This window comes from Cotesia typhae, unplaced genomic scaffold (genome assembly GCF_013202065.1).
Source record: "Cotesia typhae breed Kobodo isofemale line unplaced genomic scaffold, CoteBio_Ctyphae contig_4, whole genome shotgun sequence".
NCBI classification, from domain to species: Eukaryota; Metazoa; Arthropoda; class Insecta; order Hymenoptera; family Braconidae; genus Cotesia; species Cotesia typhae.
Window position 1 is genome coordinate 3,801,853 of NW_027423748.1, and position 17,139 is coordinate 3,818,991.

Here is a 17,139-nt window from a genome sequence, read left to right on the forward strand (position 1 = left end):
TCACATTGTAGATTATGAAAATTTATCTTATGTAAGTCTTTGTTGTTTTTTAGACTTTTTAGACTTTCAAGAAATACATTTAATTATCTACATGAATTAATACGAGAAGATTTAGTTCGGCACGTTCCTGGATGCCCTACGATTTTTCCCATCATCAATTGATGATAGCTCTTTGGAAAATGGCTACAACAGATTCTTACAGGTAACATTATTTTAGAAATAAACTATTTAGTCTGATGTAGTACAGTTCAGAAGTATGTGACTAAACTTTTGCTTTTTAATTTTATGGTAGATCCGTCTGTGACAGATTTAACGTAGGGCGAGCTACTGCCGTAAGGGCTGTACGTCGAGTTTGTCATGCTTTATTTAAAAGAGCCTCAAGATTTATACAATGGCCTACGGGAGATGGTGCTATTGAAGTAATGCGTGGATTTGAGAGAGCAAGTGGTTTTCCTAAAACAATAGGAGCAATTGATGGGACTCACATTCGTATAAATGCGCCAAAACAGAATCCAGTAGATTATATCAATCGGAAAGGATTCCATTCTATTCAGCTACAGGTATTTAATAACTGTCATATTTAAGTATATTAGTTTTGGTATATAATTAAAATAGATTTACATAGAGTTAAATTTTTTTTGTAGCTGGTATGTGACCACAAGGCTCTGATAACCCATTGTCATGCTGGAAATCCAGGATCTGTTCATGATCAAAGAGTTTTTCGTTTGTCAGAAGTTGCAGATTACTTGAACGATGACAATGCATTCCCTGAAGACAGTCATATTTTAGGCGATTCTGCTTATGAAATACATCAGCACTTACTTACTCCTTATCGAGATAATGGACATTTAAGTGAGAAACAGAAAAAATATAATTATCGTCAATCAGCTGCTCGAGTTACTGTTGAAAGATGCATCGGATTATTGAAAGGACGAATGAGAAGCTTATTAAATTGTCTACCAATGACAAGAGTAGATTTAATGGCAGAGTATATTGTTGCATGTTGCGTAATTCATAATATCTGTACTTTACGAGAAGATGAAATAATTGTTATCACTATACCCGAACCTAATGACGAAAATAATGGTAACAATTCACGCGAAGTAAGGCGTAATGCAGGAATTTTAAAAAGAGATGTTATAATGAATTCTTTGTAATAATTATGATGATTAATTGTAAACTATGTTTTCGGTCGTGATAATAATTTCTTAGCACTTTAAATCATGGGAATCTAATGAAAATTTCTTTGGCAGTTGAAAATTTTCCCCCAAAAAAAATACTTTCACGGAATATGAAAACTATAAGATTTCCAAAAAATTTGTTAATACTATAATAATCTTAAGCCAATAACAAAAATTGAACATATTATTATATCATATATGATAACACACACATGTAAAATATTACAAGAATTGTACAAAATTAAAATTTTTAAATATTAAACTTTATTAATTATGAAAACATGAAATGCCCTTCTTGGTTTAATAAAAAAATACTAAATTATCGTAAAAAAGGTTATAAGCTAATTTGTACGTAGAATTTAACTGTTTAAAACTTTTTTTTTCAATAGAATTTGAAATTATCAAAACTTATTTTTAAGGAGTATTTAAAATTTTTCATTATTTATTAGCTAACTTTTCTAAAACGTTCAGAAATTTTTCATCCATCTCCATTCGCTCTTTATGTCTTTTACTTTTTTGTTGTTCATGTTCTTCTTTTTGCTTCAGTCTTTTTCCTAATAAAGTGGCAATTGGTGTCTTATTTGATTCTGAAATTAAATTCCATTTTTTACAATATTTTAGTGAAACAAAGCTTTCAGACATAATTAACTTACTTATTGAACATCCACTATCAGATCCTCCCGTATTATCATTACTTTCTAATTGTTTTTTGATAGACCTGTGGAAGATGCAACAGCAACTGGATCACACCAAGCTTTTTTGGAAAAAATTTCTTCCATTATCTAATAAAATGTATGATACATTACGATAATTTTAAATAAATATGGTCTGTATTATTATAAAAAAATTCGCTACATGTTGAAGTTAAGAAGAATATTAAAGAATTTATACGAACGTCAAAAACTGCCAAGTCCTTCTGTCATTTCCCGATTTACTATTATGGTCTTTGATAGATTTGTAAGACTTTTTTAAGCTTCGTAGCTTAGAAGAACATTGTGGTCCAGTCACATCATGTCCTTTTACCTTCAATTCTTTGGCAACTTTTTCCCAAACTTTCTTTTGGGATATTTTTCCACTATTAAAGTCGTTTTCCATTGACCTGTAAGACTCTAATAATAACAACACACAAGGTGTACTCCACCTATATAAAGAAGCACCTATATAAAGAAATGTAAACAAATGCTATTACAAAGTTAATTAACTCCGTCACATGCTATATGTGATAATTAAGATATTTATACAATTGATCATTGTTTATGAATACCTTCACTTTCTTGAGTTTCAGAGTTGGGATAAGCAGTATCCTCTGTATTGAGGAATTCTTCATCAATAAAATTATCAGTGCCATCATCAGAAAGTTGAACATTTTCATCAGCAAGATCAGCGGACGTTAATGTTTGCGGTTGTTCATTTAAAGCTTTGTTCAAAAGTTGTGCAAATAGTGTATCTATAATAAAAATAAAATTTTCACGAGTGAAATTTTAAATATTTGTCATAATTTTTTCAACAAAAAAATCACAAATTTTTAAACGTCGGCTAACTTAGTTTTCATTCATAAAGGTAGGTTATGTTATTGGCAATCAAGGAAAAATGTATATATTTGTATTGATTATAAGCTGTAATTACTTTTTTAAACTTGTTTCATATAATTATATTTACCTGTTGAGGCACGTTGAGCATCCGCTGCAGAAACATCCACATCTACTAAAATATCTCTTTCCGCATTAAATAATGTAAGTTTCACGGTCGCCATTTTTGTTGCTTTCAGTTTTGAAAGTGCCGCTAATTTTCTCAACGCTCACTTCAACCCACCTTTTCAGATGGGTCGTTGTGAGCTTCGCGTGAGCGTTAGTCATGACGTCATGAGTGACGTTTTCGCCGCGACCACAACGACCGCGGTCGTTATGTGGAACGACTAAAGAAGCATTTTGATCGTTGTGAGCGCTTAGTGGAACGCACCCTAAAAAAAATGAGTGCATTATACACATTTTTTAAATTACAAAAATATATTTTATTCAACCAGGAATTTCTACGGTACCCACTGGTTATTTTGCTGAGCAGGAAAAATGAGTTTCTTTATTATCTACAGTTCTTGAATGCGACAATTTTTCGGAAAGTGTCCAATCGAGAGTTAAAAGTTTTCCAGTTATTGCGAGACGGAAAAAAATTTTTTTTATTAATGACGATTCGGATTTTGTCTTTTCAATTTAATAATTTTCTGATAAAAAGAATTTATTAAAGTTGTTAATATTATTTTCGGAAAGTGTCCAATCGAGAGTTAAGTTTTCTAGTTATTGCGAAACGGAAAAAAGATTTTTCTATCAATGACGATTCGGATTTTGTCTTTTCGGTTTAATAATTTTCTGATAAACAAAATTTATTATAATTGTCAATATTTTTTTCGGAATGTGTCCAATCGAATTTTGCTTCTTCGTATCATTTCCAGTCGAAAAAATAATTTTTCGATAGATGACAGCACGGTTTGTGTTTTTTCGGATATATTAGTTTTCGGTAAGTTTCGCTTATAACAAACTAAGGGTAGCCAATGTATCGTAGGACAAATTGTTCAAAAAAGGTTATAATTATTAATAAATTTTATTTATGAAGGTATTTATTTAAAAATTAATAAATGAAATGGAAGTTCAAAACGAAGATATCGATAACGACTTGATTTTATATGAATTACTGGAATATTTCGTAAAAAAGCAAGACCCAGAATTAGTCGTAAGTATTAAAAATAAACAATGAACATCTGGTATCAATAGCAACCTGTCAAAGTCAAATAATACGTGTCATCATGAAATAATTAATACTGAATACTGATGGTGATTTTAATCTTTCAGCGTTTTAAAAATGACATCGACATTCTTCCCACTACAGGAACTATTAAAAATGCACTACGTTATCTCAATAACAGATACTCACTCCCAGAGAGTATATCACAACAAATAAGTTTAACTTTGCCATGGAAATTTGCCAGCGGTGACAACGGACGACTCCTAGCTATTTTACATGATAATATTTTAGAGATTAGACGTTCAAAAGATGAATTTTCATCAGTAATTGGCAAAGCAACAGGTTCTTATTTAATTCTGTTCAATTAAATCTTTATTTGCTGTTTTATAAATTTATATAAATTATTATGATACTGAAATTGAGAGACATCTGATAATTTTTAGAATTTTTTGAACAAACAAATTATAGCAAGAAAACTTGACAATAACATATCTTTACTCCAAATTACTCAACTCTGCGACATACTGTACTCCCCTAAAATAATTGAATAACTTAAAAAAAAAAAGAGAAAAAAAACTTTCTATGCCTAGTTTATTTTTAAAGAAAAAATCAAATAATTGTCAAGTGTCTGCTAACTTTAGCCTCATAAATTATTTTTACTAATAAAATTTATTTACTTTCAGTTTCTAAGGATGCTTTTCCCCAGTGGCGTAAATTAGTATGGAGTCCAGACGGATCAATTCTAGTACTTGCTTCAAGCAACGGTCAGCTTTCATTTTACAATTCATTAGGCAGCAATATTTTCAACGTTAATTCCAAATCAGAAGGACAAAATCCGGAAGTATTGGAAGCTGGTGACGCAATATCGTCAATGATTTTCAACAAACCTCGAGTATTCACAGAGCAATGGTCTTACGAATTCCAGACAGTTACTTATAGTGGCCTCCTCAAGTCTTACAATCTAGCAACTCACAATTACGAGTATAAGTATCAATTTTCATTTGGAAACTTCTACCGGAAAGGTGTCAACGCCTTCACGTACGACCACCAGCATAATATTTATATCGTCGCAGGCAACAATATAATCCAAAGCAGTTTATCTCCCGCATCGAACGTCGGTTTGACTTCTTGGAGACCTATCAACGACTATCCATTTTACAAACTGTCTTTTACCTTCGAAGAAAACTGCGGTTCACACACTTTTTCTCTCTGGAATTTAATACCAAAGTTCCGATCACCTGAAGAGCCTGTAATCTTTCGTATAAGTGTGTCACCTAGTTGCAATTACGTAGCGTGTTTGCACACAGACGGTGTGATATCTCTTTGGAATTTACCGAGTTTTCAGTTGAAACACCAATGGAAGCTTCACGAGCAGCCTAATTATAATGCAAGGAATCCAATAACTGTTTCAAAGTACAGAAAATTGCAAGCTGGATACACAGAATTTCATCCAATGGACATCGGATGGTGGTCAGACCACGCGATTATTATCGCCCGCTACTCAGGAGCTATATCAATTTGTTCAATAACCGATTTAAAAAATCTTCTAGGAGCGTGTCCGGAGTTTTTATTCGGCCAACCACAAATAGCTGAGTTTTTACTGGGCAAAGGATTTTTGTGTCTTGATTGTGAAACGATAATAACCACTAAGAAGCGGATGCAAAAGTCTAGTCTAGATGGCCACAACTCAGAAGCTTCGGACAGCGAGAAAGAAGAAGACGAATTGGAATCCTTGACGCTTATGAATTATTTAACAAATTTACTACGCAGTGCTTTGTACTCGATTACGGACATCGAAAGCTTCCAGCCGAAAAGAAAAAAGGCAAGAATTTTACAGAGAACTTACAGGATTCTTGGGCTCAAAAGTACCACGCCAGAAGAACTTTACTCGAGAAAGATAGATCTGGAGGAATACGATGAAGCTTTGGCGTTAGCTAAGTCTTATAACTTGGACACGGATCTGGTGTATCAGACTCAGTGGCGTAAGTCACAGTTTTCTATGAAAGCAATTACAGATCATTTGAGCAAGGTGAGAAAAAGATCGTGGGTTTTGAACGAGTGTATTATGCGAGTTCCTGAAACTTTGGAAGCAGCGAGAGAGCTATTGAATTTTGGATTAAAGGGCACTAATCTTGATGCATTTCTCGCTTTAGCAGAAGATGATGATGGCAAGTTTTGTACTGTTGACAGTGATGAAGATCCGGCTCAACTCAACGATGTAGCTGCTAATCTAAAGTACATGCAGAAGGTCAATAAAAAACTTAAAGATGTTGACTTGTCGACTTGTACTCCGGCTCAAAAAGAGCTGCTGAACCTCCGTAGAAGTCTTTTGAATCACTTGGATAAACTTAAGACTTATGAAATAATTATTTCAAGTCCCGATAAGTATAGAAAAGATTCCTATGAAAAATTCAGGCAGTTAACTATCCTAGAGAATGCAGTGAGGTTCGCCAGAGATTGCGATCACAATACAGTTGGACTTTTGTTCACATACCACGGACAGAAGCTTATTGCTCACTGGCTACCAATCATTAGCTACTTTCCCGAGACTTTGAACCCAAATGAATACAAAAAATTACTTCCTGAGTGCGATGATCAGGGCCAATTGTTCCTGCTTTACCAAAAAGAATTGCGCCCCAAGGATTGGTCAGAAAAACACGAGTTTGATTCACTTGTTGTGAATGATGATGACAATGAATGTGAAGTTATTTATGAAACAGATCCTAGTTTGTCTGCTTACAAGACCACCGAAATAACGATGGATTTGCTGGAAAAATGGTACCGAGCTCGTGCTTATGACATCGAGCGCAATAGTTGCATCGTAGAAAACGCTTTGGAACTTATTAAAATAGCACGGTCTCACAATATCACCGGCTTGGAAGAATTTTTACTCCAGTTGGAAACTCTTGATGATTTAATTTACAAAGTACAGTTAGATGGTATGCCTCTAGCACAATTTGAAAAGTTGTCTAATTTGGAAAAGATAAAACTACTGATGAGTACATCGACAGATAATAATTTTATATCACATTTAAAAAATTACGTACTTCCTTTTATTTATCGTAAGCAAAAGTACCTTGGCGGTGATCTTGATAAAAAGTTACTTAAAAATTATTTGGTTGATATAAGTGAGGATGATTTGTCAATGGTGTTAATTCTTTTTAATAATTTGAAAAATGATGTTGATATTTTGAACATGATTAAAGATATTGTCGAGCTTGCTGTTGACTGTATTTATGCGTGTAAAAATTTTAATATGTATCAACGCGCTAAGGAGATATTTAATACGCTTCCCAAGCCACAAGCGATGCAAGATGCTGCAGGAGCTACTGGTTTGATGAATAACTTAGAACGTGAGATAGAATGCCTGAAAATTTTGAATAAATACCATGTGCAGTGCACTGTATGTTTTATTCACGAGAATAAAGACTCGGTAAGTGAAGTTAAAATGCTGCTGCATCAAATGAGTAGAAGTTTGAATGAATCTTCTACCCCGGCAAATCAAGAAGCTTGGACAGAAGTTTTGAACGACATGCTGGAGCTTCAAGAATTTATTTTTTCATCTATTGATATTGAAGACTGCTTTGAAATTTGTGTTGATGCTAAACTCGCTTCTGGAATGAAAACTAATATACAAAATTGCAAGTCACTTATTGAAACTAAAAAAAGTGAACGTTCGTTGCTTAAAGTTACGTATGACAAAACAGTTGAGTTAGTTTTGAAAGCCAGTAGAGAATATTTCAATAGTTCTAAAAGTTTGCAAGATTCAAACATGGAATTAGCGCGTGCTTGTATTCATTTAATTGAAGACGAAAACCCGTTGATTCAAGAAGAATATGATCTAATAAATTCTTTGCAAATTCTCAATGAATTTAATATAAATATTTTACCACTGCAAGTGAGACTTTGTCAAGACAAATTGAAATTAATTGAAAGCTGTTTGACTAACAAACGTGAAGCCTACAAACGACAACAACGTCTGCTTACTTTGGCGACTTATTTAAACATTGAAGGTAAAAATACCAGAAGTCGTGAAAGTAAAGTATTAGAACTAATTGCTGAAAAAGCTTATCAAGAGCAGGATTATAATATTGCAACATCTACATGCCAAAAGTTAATAGATAGTAGTTATTTTCCAGCTTGGAAAATAATTCAAACTCTTGGCTGCGCTGATGATTTCTCAGATTTGAATTTTAGGCAAAAATGTTTAGCTTTTACGCTTACTTACGGCCCCAATGAGATTTTAGAAGAGACTCTTCGGCAAATGCATCTACTTGAAATTCAAGTACTAAATAAAAATCTTGAAGACTGGAAGTCAATAAATGAATTCAGTGAAAATTATGAGGATAAAAATGATCAAAGTATCGATGAAGACGATGAATTTATCGATGCAATGACAATTCCTCAGGTTGAAGTTAAAGAATTTGTACCAAAAATTTTTGAAACTTCAACTGGCTTGGTAAAGAGTTCTGCACAACTAGTCAAAAATTCTACACTGGGTATTTTACAAAACGTCGGAGCACAAGGTTTTTGGAAGACTGCTTTGAATTTTAATCGAACCCAAGATGAAGATAATTATTTAGTTGAGTCAAATGCTGACAATGATGATAAGCGAGATGAAATCCAGAGTTTCCCGGCTTTCTACGCCTCGCTATTCGATCAATGTACCTTAAGTCGTTGGGACTCGAGATACGAACGTTACTCGATGCCTGATATTGACAATACTAAGTTAAAAATGTGTCAAACGTTACTACGTATTACTAAATTGAGTGAGACTGCTAGTTATGGATTAGAAGTAAGTGACATCAGTCACTTGTTTGTGCAATTGGCTAGTCATATAATGTCAGATGATTGGCAACTAGGTATGGCGTATCTGTTAAGCTTGAATGATTGTACAGATGATTTTATTTCACACACTCAGGAAGTTTTTAGAAATTTACCGCAAACTAATTTATACATTCATTCTGCCATTTATTTTTATTCAATAAAATTGTACTGTAGATTACGACCGGATGCTGATGATTGCTTCACGTATGACCCGATGGAATTGATGAGAATGATGGCCAACGAAGCAAAGGACGAAGCTGATGACTTGAAAATAGCTCTAGTTTATTGGTGTCTGCAATTGACTCGCGAAAGTCATGATCAAGTACCTGAAGAACCTGAAGGACCTGAAGTAGAAAAAATACAAGTACAGTCAGATCCAGTTTCAAATCCAGTGGGTGCTAATTCCGTTGAAAAACCTCCAGATGGTGAAAAGGAATCTACGAATTTATATGAAAATGAAGCATTTAAAATGGCAAGTGCTGAAGGCGACGGATGGGATGACAATTGGAGTGATTTTTCAGATTCAGAATTCAAAGAAAAAGGTGGAAGTAAAGAAGGTTCAGATAATTTAATTGGCTCAGATAATTTAGAATTTAACTCATCTGTTGAACAAGCTGCTGATAGTGAGGTTTTGTCATTGGACACCTTTGATGAAACTCAGACTGACACGGCTGATGATACAACGGAAGAGCAACGTTACGCAGAATTTCAAGATTTGTATTCTCGGATGGAAACTAAAGAAGACTATGTCGAGTTGAAAGAAATAATTTATTCGTGGCCTGTATTTACCAATCCAGACCTCACGAATGTTGATAAACACCCCATACTAAGGATGATCGGTGTCAGCTTGTTTCTAGCTCAAAAAGATAATTCTAAATTCGAAGCTCCCAGTCTTCAAGAGTACAAAGAATTTCTGGAGACTCGGCCAGTTGATCCGGAAGTTTATGTGGCTTTTATTAAAAAGTTTGACGGGAAATTTAACGTTCAAGATAAAATTTATTTAAGATTGTGTGCCAATGATCCATCTTTGCATCAAGAAGCTATTGATATAGTAAAAAAAGAGAGAAGCGTAGAATTATCGGTGCCTATATTGGAAGAAATATTTTTTAAAAATTTAACAGCACTGTTGCCTCCTACTCATCCAGCTTATAATAAAATACTTGAGGAAATGTTTGCAAATCATCCAATTACAGAGATAGAACCTCATATACGTATTTTAATTGATAGACTTACCGAACAGAAACATGTGACATATGCTGTTGCTTTGTGGAATCAACTTAAAGCTGTGCCAGCGCCTATCTAAAGCTTTTTAATTTGTTTTTAAATATTTATAAATACAGATAAATTATTTTATTTTTATCGTTAATAATTAATTATTTTTCTGAAAATTTTAATTAAAATTATTTTTTTTTTTTTTTTATTGTAAATATGCTGTAAAAATAAATAAAATTTATACGAATTAATTTAAATTTAAATATTTGACTATTCATTAATAATGTGACAATATATTTTTAATTTCTGAAAAAAAGTGATTTATTTCAATTCAAAAATTATAAAAGTCAACCAACAGCTAAGTAAATTATCTTTAAATATAAATTAACGTTTTTTCCAGGTGAATTTTCTTCTCGCACCCTCTTGACCTGGCTTCTTTCGTTCTTTTATTCGCCAATCTCTAGTCAACAGACCAGCAATTCTCATTTTTTCTATCATGTCCTTATCTACAAAGCTTCGTAAGCCCCAAGAAATTCCCCAACGAATAGCACCAGCTTGACCAGAAAATCCTCCACCTTCAACATTAGCTTCAACGTCCACTTCTTTATCCATTCCCGTAAAAATTAATGGAAATATAACTTGTTCTCGGCTTTGAATGTTTGTGAAATAAGTGATATCCTTGCCATTAATTTTTATTTTTCCAGAACCATTTCCTAAAATTTTGACTTCTCCACGGCATGTGTGTCGCATGCAATGTGTTACTAAAATAAATGGTCTTCCTTTTTGATCATACTCCAAAGGTGGAATTATTAATCCTCTTGTTTGTACATGTTTCTGCTTCCTCAACTTCATCATGAAATCTTTAGCCGTTTCTGACCAAGGATGCGATTCCAATCTTTGAAGTGAAGCTACCAACGCTTCGTAGTCACTGTCACTTACAGGCTCCAAAAAAATTTTTTCAAATTCTTTTTTGGACAGCCAGTCGGATCCTACTAAATTTGCTCGATTACCTTCATTTGCTAAAATACCTTTTTTATCTGCTCATCTTCAAATTTATTAAGAGATTCCATTTGTTCAACAATGTCGTAGAGCACAGAGTAGAAATTAGGTTTCAACGTATAGAAAAGTGAATGGAATGGCCTACCTTCTTCATCAAACTGAGCAGCTTTTTTTGGTGGAAAAATTTTACTAGGTTCTTCCATTATTGGTCGAGCTTTTGGTTCATATAAACCAGATGGAAATAGATACTGAATTGATCTGTTAACAGTATCTTGATTGAATGTTTCAGGATTTTCACCCATCATGTTTGCTAAGTGCCTTTTACCTATTTGATAATCTTGATTTTCTTTTTTTATAAATTTATCGTATTCTGCAGCTCGTTCTAGATAAGCTCTCATAGCGCTATTTAATTTTTTATTTTTAAAACTATCATCGTCGACACTTTTAGCAGTTGTTGAAAAACAACTCCTTATCAGAGACTTTATATAAATACCTTCTGTTAAATTTTTTGTAATACTGTACTGTCTCAACATCATGACACTTGTTAACATTTTTTCACCAAAAATTAAACAACAGTTTATTTACTAATTAAAACACAAGGTTCTCTTTAACTATTTATTTAATTTAATCACACTGCTCTTTACGTTGCCTTCTCCATGGCAATTGAAAATTAGTGTTTAACCTAAAAGTAAGATATTTTTTATTTATATTTTTATAACTAACTTATATATTTATTTTTTTACTTGACAAAAATACTTACCGAAAAAATAAAAAAATCTAAATGACAACTTTTTTTAATTTGGAAAAATTTAATTTTCGCTAATTTTATATACAATAAATATTATTTTTAAAAAGGCGGATGTCGGCTTACTTTGTAAACGAAAATTGAAATATTGAAATGAAAATAAATTTAGCCGATACCTATTTAATAATTTTTAGAATTTTTTTTAACAAATAAATTACGGCAAAAATAATTAGGAAAAAAAATTGACATTTAGAAATTTTTTAAAATTAAAAATGTAATTTTAAAAAAAAAATTTTTTTGTTCAATAAAATTTAAAAATTCTCTAATGACTGCTAACTTTAATGTCAATAAATTTGAAAAATAAAAAAACAATTTTCTTCACTCTTAAAAACTAACAATTAAAATTATATACTAATTGATTTTATGACAATAAAGTTAGCCGACATCTAAAAATTTTTAGAATTTTTTTTCATTGAAAAAATTAATTGAAAAAATTTCACATGTAGAAAGTTTTAAAAATTATACGTGCAATTTTGTAAAAATACTTTTTTCGTTCTAATTTAATTGATAAAAAAAAATCTAAAATTTTTTAACGTCGGCTAATTTTAATGTTATATTAATTTTTTATTAATTTTAACAAAAACATGAGAAAGTAAAAATTTATTTAAAATGTGTCCCAAATAATATTTTTCTCATTATTAATCGTATAAAATATAAATGCTCTTTTTAATTATCAGCAAATATTTAAAAAAATTAATAAATATAAAATTGAAAAATTAAAATATAAAATTAATCTCTCTGTTGTAACATTAAAGTTAGCAGTCACCTAACTATTTTTTAATTTTTTTTAACAAATGGATTTTTTATAAAAAATCATTTAAATAAAATTGCACTTTTTATTATTTAAAATTTCTACATGTAAATTTAAAAAAATAAAAATTTTTGTCATAATTTATTTGTTTAAAAAAATCTTAAAATAATCAGATACCTGCTAAATTAATTTTCATCTCTCTGTTGTTAAAATTTTAAAAATACCCGGTGAGAATCAAATTATTTTCAGTTATCGCCTGCAGGTAATAAAAGTAAATGTAAATGTAAAAATAAAAATGACTTACGTAGTAACTGAAAGTCATTTCCGGTTATAAGCACTAGAGGCGTCAGCAGGCGTCAATCGCAATTTATCTACCACACGCCATTTTGTCTTTGTCATTTGTCGATGGTTTATAGACACAACCTGAGCATACAGTTTATTATTGTAAAAGTTTATTATTTTCTAACGCTAAAAATTAGTTATTAGAATAAAAATAACGTGAATAAATATAAAAATATATTTAAAAAATGAGTTACGGTCGTCCACCTCCCCGTATTGACGGGATGGTATCTTTGAAAGTTGATAATTTAACTTACAGAACAACGCCGGAGGATTTGCGACGTGTGTTCGAAAGATGCGGAGAAGTTGGTGATATTTATATTCCTCGAGACCGATTTACCCGCGAAAGCCGTGGGTTCGCATTTGTCAGGTAAACTTTTGAGTATTTATTTTTTAATTATTATTATTATTATACCTATCACCTTAGTTGTCTTTTCAATAATTAATAACAATCCATAGCACACATATTTTCTTAGTTAAAAGCTGTGACGTCATTAAGTCCCGTTTCTATTTAAATTGCCGGCATTTAGAGTGTGACTAATTCAGCAAGGTAATTAATTTAGTTTTATTATTTATTAGATTTTATGACAAACGTGACGCTGAAGACGCACTCGACGCAATGGATGGACGTCTTCTAGATGGAAGGGAACTTCGTGTACAGATGGCTCGTTACGGAAGGCCAACTTCACCTCACCGAAGCCGTGGAAGTCGCCGCCGAGGAAGGTAAGTCGCTTTTTACTTAAATGCTTCTCTAAACTAAATAGAAAATTATTCATCGCTTAATTTGTTTTGTTTTTTATAGATCACGTAGTCGCAGCCGGGATCGCCGACGGTCTCGCTCAAGATCCAGGTCTAGATCACGAAGCCGTGACCGTGACCGCAGACGTTCTTACAGCCGTAGTCACAGTCGTTCCCGCTCGGATAGCAAAAGCTCCCGAGGTAAATCTCGCTCACGCAGTAAATCTGCCGAAAGAGAGAATAGCCGATCTAAGTCTAGGTAATTGTTATTGATAAATTTCGATAATTATTATCTTGATTAGTTTAAACAAAGAATTGTAGGTTAATTCTAACTGTTAGATAATCTTGTAACCATCGTTGAAATTATTTTTTATCAGTGAAAGGCGTTTTTGATGTGAAAAGATAACAGAAAAATATGCAAACGCTTGCTGTTAGCATCATGAATATTTAACGACATTTTATTTTTTTTAAAGGTTACAAAATTGAACGTTACGATCAATATTTATAACTTGTCCTAGTTTTGTTAGTCAATTCCTAAGAAAGTTATAAAAAAAATTATTTTATTTAGGTAAAGTAAGTGATTTAGATTATTATGGATTAATTCTTTTATATGTCAATTTTTTACTGTCAATTCAGCGACATTTCGCCATGGATCATGGTTTCTTCAGACATCTTGAATAATCTTGAAGAAGCCATGATCCATGGCAAAACGTCGCTGAACTGAAAATGAAAAATTGACATAAAGAAGAATTGATCTATAATCACCTGAATCATTTATTTTAATTATATTACCGGGATCTGAAATATTTCGTACGATTATTTTGTTTGGAATCATTTTCATGGGTAAGGTAAAAGACTCAGTTATTGACACTGAACTAGTTGTTTAACACTTGCAATTTTATTCCAATTAAAAAAAATTAATTGTTTTCAAAAAACGAATTTTTTTTTAATTTATAATTAAAATATTAAATTTATTAATTTATTATAGTTGATTTCTTTTCTTTTTTTTTAATTGAAATAAAATTGCAAGTGTCAATAACTGAGTCTTTTACCTTACTAGAAAATATTCCATAGAGAAATAAAAATTTTATTTGTTAATTTTTGTATGTACACGGAAAGAACAAGATGATGCTGGATATCATCCCATGTTATACTCAGTTATATCTGTAGTGAAAAAAATTTTCAGATAGTAGCTAGTATAATCCAGATTATACTGGGTGATGTCTGGATCATACTCATTGTAATCTGGATTATACTAGCGACTATCTGAAATTTCTTTTCAGTCAGTATAATCACGGATTATATCCAGTATCATCTTGTTTTTTCCGTGTACTTTAAAATAATTTATAATTTCAAAACTTAAAAAAGGTTTTACAAAAAACCGAATATCTTAAAATTTATAATTCATAAATTACATTTATTAATTAATTGGGGTTGGCTTTCTTTTAATTTTTTCAATTAAAATAAAATTGCAAGTGTCAATAACTGGGTATTTTATCTTAATTAACTATTTTAATTTAATTGAAAAATTAATTATAATTTGTATGATTTCAGGGACTGAACTGGCCAATGGTATATGAAAGTACAACAAAATGAGATGCACGTGTTCCGAATTTGCAATGCAGTTTATTCTGACATTGAAAAAATAACAAAAGGTATAATAAATACTCTAAATGCCTTAATCACACTAGCACATTCGCATCTTTTGATCATTTTCGTATTAATCGTTTCGACGCACTTCTTTGGGATTTTAATAATAAATGATAATTATAAATCCAAATTAATTTTATAATATATAAATATAAATATAAACATAATACTAGAGCTACAATTTATATTTAACAGACATAAAAAAAAACTATTTCCAAGTCAATTTTTCTAATCTATTCCTTAATCGCGTTGGAATTTTTTTTTTTTTTTTTTTTTTTTTTTTTATATTTCTAAATAGTGTGTTAAAAGTTACTTCGTATTTATCTCGCAAGCTTTATTATCAATTATTACTTATCAATTAAAGTTGAATATATATTAAACAATGTTAGTTTTTGTATAAAAACAAAAAAAAAATCAATACAACTATTCAACACCAATATATCTAACTATCTGTTATCTGTTGTTTTTTTTTCTTTTTTTTCTTTTTTTACGTTATGTATTTTGTTTAACGCGAATCAAATAAACTAACTCCCCTCGGGTATTCTCTTGTTGACTAAATATTTGTGGATACTTGTCACGTTTAGTAAAATGAATTGTCCAAAATTAATAATTGACATAGACAAAGTCTAACTGATTTATTAAATGAATTAAACTTATCGTATTTAATATACTTAACTTGATAACAATAGAGAATTCTTATTGTGTAGATTTTTGTTTTAAAATTTTTTTCTTCATTCAAACTATTTCTTAGACGATAAGTTTTGCATTTTACTGTAATTATCACTTACAGATTTATTTATGTAACGTTTGCCATTTGTAATAAACTATATTAAAGATAAAAAACAATAATTCTGAATACAAACACAGTTTAGAGAATTAAATTAATGTGCATGATGAATGAAATTATTTGCGCCAGTGAGTTAATTTAATTTTTTTTTTTTTTTTTTTTTTTTTTGTATAATTTCGTAATCAAAATCGGTATCGTATTAACGCCCACCCGTTTACAAATGAATAATTTTAAGTAAATAATATTAGTAATAATAATAATAATATTAATAAATAAAATTAATTAGTACCCTTGAAAACATCTGGATGCAGCAAATAAAAGCATATGACTAAGTTGTGATTTTATGGTGCCACAGGCGGTGGAAAGGCGTGGAGTGGAGTGTCGAGTGATGGGGGTAGCTGAGAGTATGCAGTAAGCCGAACTGTAAGCGGGGCTGTATGCTGAGTTTGCTGTATGCAGAGTTTGCGAGCTAAGCGGTTGCCGGTGTCTGGTGATAACGATGAGGATGGCGATGACGATGACGAAGCTCGAGGTTCGCGGTGAAAGTGAAAGGCGCTAGCAGGGTTCCCGTTACATTAAGCAATAGTGAGTCTGAATGAAAGAACGCGCTCGCTCTCTTGTGTTATTACACTGGGGGTTTAGAGCGCTTTAATTTTAGGATCACGTACGAGAAAAATAAAGTTATTATGACAAAGGGGATGACGATGAAAGCAAGAAACCGAGCCTGCAGGTCTATATTTAATAGCCAACGATAACTGATGTCGCAGTCGAGTTGCTGACATACACGAGACACTTTTTCCTGATCCTCGTCATCACTCAGACTTGCTGTTCTGGATCTTTATAATCTTCTTCAGGACAGCATTCTCTTGATGAATGAGGGAGTATTATTGACGATCCCTTTAAAGCTGATTCCCGAGTCTTCAGGTTCGGATTCTTAGCTGTTATACGCCATCCATCATCCACTTCAACGTAATGCCGTCACTGTTAAACCGTGAGTCTTTTATCTCAACTATTCGGTTCAGTATTGTCTTTATTTTATTTATTTATTTTTTTTTTTTTTTTTTTGTTTAACTTGAACATTTTTTTTTTTTTATTATTACCATTAAAGTATTTT

General features: G+C 31.5%; 4 protein-coding genes and 1 long non-coding RNA gene across 11 annotated transcripts; 2 read left to right on the top strand and 3 right to left on the bottom strand.

Moving 5' to 3' along the window:
* Positions 1–1,428: 1,428 nt before the first annotated feature.
* Positions 1,429–1,970, bottom strand: LOC141527070 (uncharacterized). Its single transcript, XR_012479133.1, has 2 exons — positions 1,835–1,970; positions 1,429–1,768 (listed from the first exon to the last, which is right to left on the bottom strand). It is a non-coding gene; the product is annotated as an uncharacterized LOC141527070 (long non-coding RNA).
* Positions 1,971–2,066: 96 nt separating this feature from the next.
* Positions 2,067–3,236, bottom strand: LOC141527614 (uncharacterized). Its single transcript, XM_074243182.1, has 3 exons — positions 2,841–3,236; positions 2,446–2,628; positions 2,067–2,338 (listed from the first exon to the last, which is right to left on the bottom strand). Exons 1-3 carry the CDS (start codon positions 2,932–2,934, stop codon positions 2,067–2,069), a joined length of 549 nt encoding a protein of 182 aa, XP_074099283.1. The 5' UTR covers positions 2,935–3,236.
* Positions 3,237–3,560: 324 nt separating this feature from the next.
* LOC141527082 (NBAS subunit of NRZ tethering complex) lies at positions 3,561–10,219 on the top strand. Of its 2 annotated transcripts, XM_074242357.1 has the most exons (4): positions 3,561–3,692; positions 3,789–3,905; positions 4,025–4,259; positions 4,601–10,219. In XM_074242357.1, the coding sequence occupies exons 2-4, from the start codon at positions 3,816–3,818 to the stop codon at positions 10,045–10,047; spliced, it is 5,772 nt and encodes a 1,923-aa protein (XP_074098458.1). In that variant the 5' UTR covers positions 3,561–3,692; positions 3,789–3,815; the 3' UTR covers positions 10,048–10,219. The 2 variants fall into 2 exon arrangements, with proteins under 2 accessions (XP_074098458.1, XP_074098457.1); XM_074242356.1 differs by lacking the exon at positions 3,561–3,692 and having other exon boundaries at positions 3,726–3,905.
* Positions 10,220–10,252: 33 nt separating this feature from the next.
* Positions 10,253–11,869, bottom strand: LOC141527084 (small ribosomal subunit protein uS9m-like). Its single transcript, XM_074242358.1, is given in 3 exon segments — positions 10,253–10,993; positions 10,996–11,637; positions 11,716–11,869. Coding segments are annotated over 2 exon segments (1,164 nt in total). The 5' UTR covers positions 11,507–11,637; positions 11,716–11,869; the 3' UTR covers positions 10,253–10,340.
* A 1,020-nt stretch (positions 11,870–12,889) lies between these two features.
* On the top strand, positions 12,890–17,088 carry Sc35 (SR family splicing factor SC35). 6 transcript variants are annotated; one of them, XR_012479110.1, is made up of 6 exons: positions 12,892–13,220; positions 13,430–13,573; positions 13,653–13,847; positions 15,143–15,243; positions 16,381–16,610; positions 16,684–17,088. XR_012479110.1 is itself a non-coding variant. In XM_074242142.1 (4 exons), the coding sequence occupies exons 1-4, from the start codon at positions 13,039–13,041 to the stop codon at positions 15,166–15,168; spliced, it is 489 nt and encodes a 162-aa protein (XP_074098243.1). In that variant the 5' UTR covers positions 12,890–13,038; the 3' UTR covers positions 15,169–15,463. The 6 variants fall into 6 exon arrangements, 2 of the variants coding, with proteins under 2 accessions (XP_074098243.1, XP_074098242.1); XR_012479109.1 differs by having other exon boundaries at positions 16,721–17,088; XR_012479111.1 differs by having other exon boundaries at positions 12,890–13,220; positions 13,653–13,789; positions 16,381–17,088.
* Positions 17,089–17,139: the final 51 nt, after the last annotated feature.